Source organism: Oryx dammah, unplaced genomic scaffold (assembly GCF_014754425.2).
Source record: "Oryx dammah isolate SB20612 unplaced genomic scaffold, SCBI_Odam_1.1 HiC_scaffold_15, whole genome shotgun sequence".
Lineage (NCBI taxonomy): Eukaryota > Metazoa > Chordata > Mammalia > Artiodactyla > Bovidae > Oryx > Oryx dammah.
The window spans coordinates 4848498-4856029 of record NW_024070199.1 but is presented as its reverse complement, the minus strand read 5'-3'; the positions used below and the strand labels follow the sequence as shown (position 1 = coordinate 4856029).

The 7532-nt window shown below is 44.1% G+C and overlaps 1 protein-coding gene and 1 long non-coding RNA gene across 2 annotated transcripts; both read left to right on the top strand.

Annotated features, from left to right (window-relative positions):
* The first annotated feature begins 938 nt into the window (after positions 1–938).
* LOC120874844 (upstream-binding factor 1-like protein 1) lies at positions 939–2318 on the top strand. Its single transcript, XM_040256537.1, has one exon. It carries the CDS (start codon positions 939–941, stop codon positions 2316–2318), a length of 1380 nt encoding a protein of 459 aa, XP_040112471.1.
* Positions 2319–4328: 2010 nt separating this feature from the next.
* On the top strand, positions 4329–7038 carry LOC120874816. The gene is made up of 2 exons (XR_005723727.1): positions 4329–4616; positions 6133–7038. It is a non-coding gene; the product is annotated as an uncharacterized LOC120874816 (long non-coding RNA).
* The last annotated feature ends 494 nt before the right edge of the window (positions 7039–7532 follow it).

The following is a 7532-nucleotide window of genomic DNA, read 5'->3' as shown; positions in this document are numbered from 1 at the left end:
TGTGATCACCTATTCATCAGTCTCATCACTCTAACTGCTGGGAAGCAAAGTTTATTTCACAGTCCTCATATATTTCTCTTTCTTCCCCATATATTCCCTTTTCCTGGGATGTCTTATAGTTGGACTCATGACGTATGTATGCTTTTCAGCTTAGCTTCATTCATTCATTCATTAGCTTATAGAAATGAATAAAAGAATATTCCATGTCTCTTGCTGGCTTGATTGCTCATTTCTTTTAGGAACTGAGTACTATTTCTTGGCCTTGATGTACCAGAGTTTCTTTATCTATTCATGTTGGTTGTTTTCAAGTTTTGTGATTCTGACCAAAGTGGCTATAAACATCCCATTGCAGGTCTTTTTTTCTTTTTTGTGGATATAGGTTTTCAAATGATTTGGGCAAATACAAAGGAGCATGAGCCCTGACGTACGTGGTAGGATATTTAGTTTTGTAACAGATTGCCTTATTCTCTTTCAGAAGGCTTGTACTGTTTCTCATCGCCTTAGGAAATGAATCAAATTTCCTGATATCCCACCCTCTCAGTACTTGGTTCTTCTTTGGGATTTTGACAATTCTTGTCATGTGCTGTGGTATCTCACTGCTATTTTAAAGCCCTCTTGCTTGTCAGGCATTTTTATTTTTAACTTCCCTTCCTTTTCTCTCATCCTTTGTCCCTTGAGTGAGTTCCCAGGCTTTATTCACTTCTATGTAAAAACCACTGTGAGGAGACTGGAAGGCAAGTTGGGTTCAGGCCTCAGGATTTTTAATTGTGAAAAGAAGCTTCATAATGCTCAACAGGACTCTTAATTCAGAGGTTGGGCTGGTTTTCATTTGTGTTCTTGAGGGTAAATGAAATGACAGAAGGGACGTATCCCGAGCTGGCTGTGCTTCTCTCCTGTGTCACATAGGAGAGTAACTTTCCTTTTCTTTCTCCACAGAAATGGAGGATCACACACACTGCAGGATTTCAGAAATAACTCACCTGCTGAATCTTGAGAGTGAAGAAGCTGAAGATTCTGCTGAGGTGTCTGAAGTGCTGGGATCACATAAGTGTCCCAAAGACCTAGAAATGGCCATGCCTAAATGCCAAGATGACTGGTCCACGGAAGACATTGTGCAGTTACTGGAAAGGATGGAGAAAAGCATTCCATCCAGTGATGGGCACACGTTCAAAACCACCCAGTCAGTGATGGACTGGGGAAAAGTAGCTTTTAAAGATTTTTCTGGGGAAATGTGCAAACTCAAATGGTTAGAGGTTTCCCATAAGGTGAGAAAGTTTCGCACACTGAAAGAATTAGTCCTGGAAGCTAAGGAAAATGTTAGCAATCCTCCCAAAAAACACAAGAAAACACAAGAAAACACCAGAAAACACAAGACACATGCTTATTTGTTCAAGAAGTCCCTGACAGCTTACCGACACGTTTCCCAAGTGATGCGACCCCATTACATCCAAAAACACCCCAAGATAAGCAACCAGCAGCTGACCAGGGTTCTGTCTGAGGAACACAGGAAGGTGCCTGAGCATCTGAGGGTGAAACACAGTCAGGATCTTGAGAAAGAGAAAAAGGATTTTAGGGAGAAACTAGCTGTGTTCAGAGCACAGCATCCTGATCTAGTCCCAAACCCCAAGAAATCTGGTGTCCCCCAAAGAAGTGAAATGAAAATGCCAGAGAATTTTCAGGAGAATGTTCAAAAAGTGAAGTCTCCCCCAGAAAACAGTTTACCTATGAAGTGGAAATTCCGTGGAGAGCCCAAGAAGCCCCCGATGAATGGCTATCACAAGTTCCACCAGGATCTCTGGTCGAGCAGGGAGCTGAAAGTGGTGCCCCCGAGGGAACGCATGGTGGAGATCAGTAGACGCTGGCAGCGGGTCCCCCAGGACCAGAAGGAGCTTTATAAGAAGCAGGCGGAGGGACTGCAGACACAGTACAAGGTGGACCTTGATCTCTGGCTCAGGACTCTGTCTCCTGAAGAATATGCTGCTTACAGAGAGGCGACCTGTGCTAAGCGTAAGAACATGAGCATGACGGGGGGCCCGAACCCCAAGATTAGAAGGATGAGTCTGCAGTCCCCATCATCAGGGAATCTGCAAGGAAGGCTTAGAGAGGATCCAGGGCTTCAGGCTGCAGAGTCAGAATCATCAGACATGATTGGAGAACATTCTCCTGCCTCAGGGAGATCAGAGGAAAATGAGAACGAAGAGGAAGGCAGCCGCTCCTCAGCCCCCAGCAGTGAGGATGAAGATGGAGATTCTGAGCTGGAGGACCCCAGCTCCAGCTCATCCTCCTCAGGGGACTCTTCTGACTCGGATTCCGACTGAGTTTAGTTCACAACCCAAAGGGACAGAACTTTCCAGCAAAAGGCCATGGGCTCTTCTCTCCATGCTTTTTCATTGCCTTCCTTCTTTCCTTCCCTCTTCATACAAAGTGGGACCTCTTGGAAAGAAGGCATCTTGTGCTGTAATTTCTGGCCTCTCCAATTACACCAAGTTCACCCTGAGAGAAAGTCAGTGCAATGACGGCTCGCAGAATAAACCCTAGCTGACTGGGCTGCGGGGCACCCTGGACTAGACTGAGCTCCCTGAACTGGAAAGGTTTGCTCTCCTCACCCTCTGCCTGCCAGATGTGTGAGGGGCTCCAGGGGTCTGTGAGCTCCTTCTCTGTGACCTTTCCCTCAGGACTCAGGCAGTGAGCTGGGGAGGGAAGATCTGATTGACTGGAAGTAGGAGACTTGCCTTAAAGAAAGCTGTCAGGCCCTGATGTCTCTGGCCCTTCTCTCTGAGGCAAGGAGCTGGCCCTTCCTTACCTTGGAAGTAGAGCCGGCACATGGGCAGCAGTATTTCCATGTGGGTGCATCCCATTAACCGTCTGTGAGATTTTCTCACTGATCAAAACCTCAAAATTAAAAATGTGTAACCCCTCCACCTGAATTAGCTTTTCCATAAAACCAGCCTGCTCTGACCCAGTGGCCCTGAGATTTCAGGCCATGTCTGAATTTCTGCAGGTTTCGGCCCCAACCCCTTCCTCCTGATCCAGGTTATAAGTAAAATATGTTTTTACCATAGACTCAAACTGTATTATATTAGGACTTGTATAATTTGTGTGTCAGTATTTTAGTTCACAGTTACTAAACTATTTGAGAATTCATCTGCCACTATGACACATTTTTATTATTTGGTTTATTGATGTATTTGAAAGTGTATTTAAAGCTAGTGTCATCTTATTAAACTTTATTTTTCTAAACTTTCCTGGATATTTTCATTTTTGATTCTCATGGACAATTAGTATTGCACAAGTATTGTTCTTGTATATGAAAAGTGTTGAATTTGGGACTTCCTCTTCATCCATGATGTTTTAGTGGAATATTTTATTCCTCATGAATATACAGTTGGGGAACTTACTGTAGAGCACATGGAAGTCTGCTCAATTTTGTGTGGCAGCCTGGATGGGAGGGAAGTGTGGGGAAGGATGGGCACAGGTATATTCATGGCCGAGCCCCTTTGCTCTTTACCTGAAATTACCAGAATATTATTTCTTCTCTCCTTTTTATTTTTTTAACAGATTAATTTACTTATTTTTCACTGAGCTCAGTCTCCTTGCAGTGAAGGGCATGTTTCCAGTTAGGGGGAGCTGGGGCAACTCAGTGCTCGGCTTCTCCCTGGGGTGGTTTCCCTGAGTTTGGAGCAGGGTCCTAGAGCAGTGGCTCTGTAGTTGTGACACGTGAGCTTCAGAGCTCCAGGGCCAGTGAGATCTTCTGGGATCAGGAATCAAATCCATGTCCCTTGCATGGAAAGGCAGATTCTTAACCATTAGACCAGCACGGAAGACCTACCACAGAATTATAATGGGCTATACTGCAATACAAATAAAAAATGTTTAAAGAAACAGGCAGGAAAACACAAACACTAGATGAATATAGATTAAAATTCTGAATTTTCTGATAGAAGAAGACAACATTGGTTAAAATAGTAAAATATGTATTTATCTGTTGCTTCACCTATATATGAACTGGGAATAAAACTCTAGTCTTATAGGATCTAATTTAAGATTTAGTGCTGCCAAAATGACTTGTTCACAGTTCATTCACACCCACAAAATGTTAAGTGGATTTCTTTCCTCTAGGAAAATCTAAACATATCTTTTGGTTGAAAAGACTCAGGGAGGAAAGCAGGAAGCACTGCTCACTGCCTGCCAGACAGCTTCTCCCTTTTATTCTAGAAATGAGATTGTAGCCAGGAGTCTAGCAACTCAATCCCAGAGATTCTTGTGCCTCTTTGGCAGTGGGACCCGGCTGCTCCACGTCATTAGACCTTCCTTCCCAGAACCTGCCCAGCCTGCACTTCTGACCCCTTCACTGTAGAAGGACAGGCAGCAGCAGGAGGAAAGCAGGGGTCAGGGACTCACCTCTCAGGATTCTCAGGCTGCCATTTCCTCCAGGAGATTTCCCATCCCAGGGATCAAACCCAGACCTCCTGCATTCCAGGCAGTTTCTTCACCCTCTGAGCCACCGAGGAAGCCCAGGCTTGGCTCTTAAATACTCCCATGAAATAAAATGACTCTACTTTCATGTGGTGACTCATGTTTTAGTCGACAGTTTCCATCCAATCCCTGGAACTCAGGTGAGTAGGGACAAGACACTGTGGGTTGGGAAAAGGTATTGGAAGAGCAGGTCAAATGACAAAAAAAAAAAAAAAAAATGAACAAACTAAAACATGGCAAATATGCTTTATTCAGTGATTTTACAGAAGATTGTAGCCAAAAAGGTGTCTTCTCAGGTGGCTCTGAAGAATTGTTCAAAAGTTATTAGGGGAGCCAGAGTACAAAAGGTCACAAGCTGAAAAAACATCCAGAAAGCATAAGAAGATTACTGTGGATGATGAACATGATACATCTCAAATTAATGATTTTCATGCTTTTAAACAATTGTTATTTATTTATTTTTATAATCTTATTTGTTTGCTTATTTTGGCTCTGCTGGGTCTTCCCTGCTGAGTACAGCCTTTTCTGGTTGTGGTGAGCAGGGGCTACTCTTGAGATGAAATGTGTTGACTTCTCCTTTTGGCGGCATCTCATCGCAGAGAGTGGGACCGGGGTGTGGACGTCAGTGGTCATGGCCCCCAGGCTCTAGTCGGGTGCTCAGTAGTTGTGTTACTTGGGCTTAGCTGCTCCATAGTCTGTGGGGTCTTCCTGGACCAGAGATCCAACCTGTATCCCTGGTGCTGATCAGTGAATTCTTAACCACAGGACCCCCAGAGAAGTTCCTTTTCATGTTTTTCTCTATGAAAAGAGGTAAGAGTCTGGTCTTATTGAAGTCATGCTTATGATATGCATCTTAACTCCCTCAGGACACCATCCTGTTTTCCTCTCCTTGAACTCCCCTCAGGGCACACTGTCTTGGGGGGGCTGCAGTGGATAAGGCCTTTAACTGCAACATCCTTTGTTTACTGAAATGACAAGTGAAATATTTATCCCCAAGCAAAGGCTTAGGAGAAGACTGAAAGTAGAACTGAGTTGCTGTTCAGTTGCTCTGTCGTGTCTGTCTCTTTGTGACCACAAGGAATGCATCATGCCAGGCTTCCCTGTCCTTCACCATCTCCCTCAGTTTGCTCAGATTCATGTCGATTGAGTTGGTGATGCCATCAACCATCTCATCCTTTGTCAACCCCTTCTTCTCCTGCCCTCAATCTTTCCCAGGATCAGGGTTTTTTTTTTTTTTCCCTGCATAATGGTTTATATTTAATGATGTTTATGATTAGTTATTATAATTTTTAATTAATTTATTTATTTTAATTGGAGGCTAACTACAATATTGTTGTGGTGTTTGCCATACATTGACATGAATCAGCCATTGGTGTACAGGCATCAGGGTCTTTTACAATGAGTGGCTCTTCCAATCAGGTAGACAAAGTACTGGAGTTTCAGCTCTAGCATTATTGCTTGCAATGAATATTCAGGGTTGACTTCTAGGTTTGCAGGAAATGCAGAAAGGTACTGCCAGGCCAAAATTAGATGGGTCATTCTGGGTACTGGCCTTCAGGAGGTGGTTAGTAGGACCTTGTCTTTAGGTCCAATCTGATAAGTTTAGGTCAGATTCCACCCTGAATTCTCAGACCTAATTGCTTGCTTTCTCCCTAGATGCCCAAGGACCCCCTTGGCCCATCTGGCAGTAACTAACTGGCAGCTTACAGAGTCAGACTTGCCCTATCTGTCCCAGAGCCCAAACATGTGTCAGCTCAAAGGCCTGGGTCTAAGTGGGGTCACCATGATGGACTTTAGTCCTGAGATCCTCCATGTTCTTCTGGAACAAGTTGCAGCCACCCTCCAGGAACTGAACTTAGTGTGGTGTGGGATCACAGAGTCCCACCGTGAGTCCATCCTGTCTGCCGTGAGTCACTGTTCAAGCTTTGGACCTTCATTCTGTGTGGAAACGTCCTTTCTGGCCATCCTGGAGGAGCTTCTGAGTCACACCACTGGGCTGAGCAACTTAAGTGATGAGTTTGATCCTACCCCTCAGGAGAGCAGCAGCCCTCATGGACCCCTCCACCTGGGCCAACTCATCCAGCTTCAAGATAAACTCGTTGAGATTATGTGGGATTTAAGACATCCACCGTCCATCTGGCTTAACTCCAACCTGTGTCCTCACTGGGGCAATAAGACATTCAATCCCCAGGAGCCTTTTCTGTACCACTGTTACACTCCTGCCTAGCTGGATGCATCAGTCAAAGTTTACTTCTGGTCACCTGCAAACTAAAATCTAGGCAGTAGATGCATCAGGAACAGAAAACCAACCCATGGTTTCAAACATCAGGTCAACGTGAATGGAAAGGAAAGACAATCAATCCTGTGGGGATGCTGGATTGCAAGGGGAAATGTAGACTCAGGGAGGTATTGGAACTTTTGGGGATATGTGTTTATACAATCAAATATGCACCTTAATTTTTGAGGCTGCATGTGGGCTTGAGACCCACATGTTGGAATTTTCCCTGGGTAGATGCTTATAAAACAATTGTCAGAAATAAAGAAACTCTCATTGAAAACCAACTGCTGCCTTCCCTGATTTAATACTCTCTTTTCAGGTTATACCTCATCAATCTCCAGTTATTGGTTTTTTTTAAAAAGCACTGTGTTGTTTATGATCCAAAACCTTAACTTTCCTGCACATTCTTTTTCTGTTAAGAGCATCTCTTAAGCCTTTGCTTATTTCTTTGGCTTCCCTGTTCCTCACTGTCTCCCAGAGTTTGCCCAATATCATGTCCATTCTACTGGTGATATCATCCAACTATCTCATCCTCTGATGCCCTCTTTTCCTTCTGCCCTCAATATTTACCAGCATTAGGCACTTTTCCAATGAGTCAGCTGTTTGCATAAGATGACCAAAATACTGGAGCTTCAGCTTCAGCATCAGTCCTTCCAGTGAATATTCAGGAGTGATTTCCTTTAGAATTGATGGGTTTGATCTCCTTGCTGTCCAAGGGACTCTCAAGAGTCTTCCCCAGTACTACAATTTGAAAGAGTCATTTCTTCAGTGCTCAGCT

What these genes read in the sequence shown, in the direction of transcription:
- LOC120874844 (XM_040256537.1), top strand. Translation starts at nt 939, where the DNA reads ATGGAGGATCACACACACTGCAGGATTTCAGAAATAACTCACCTGCTG.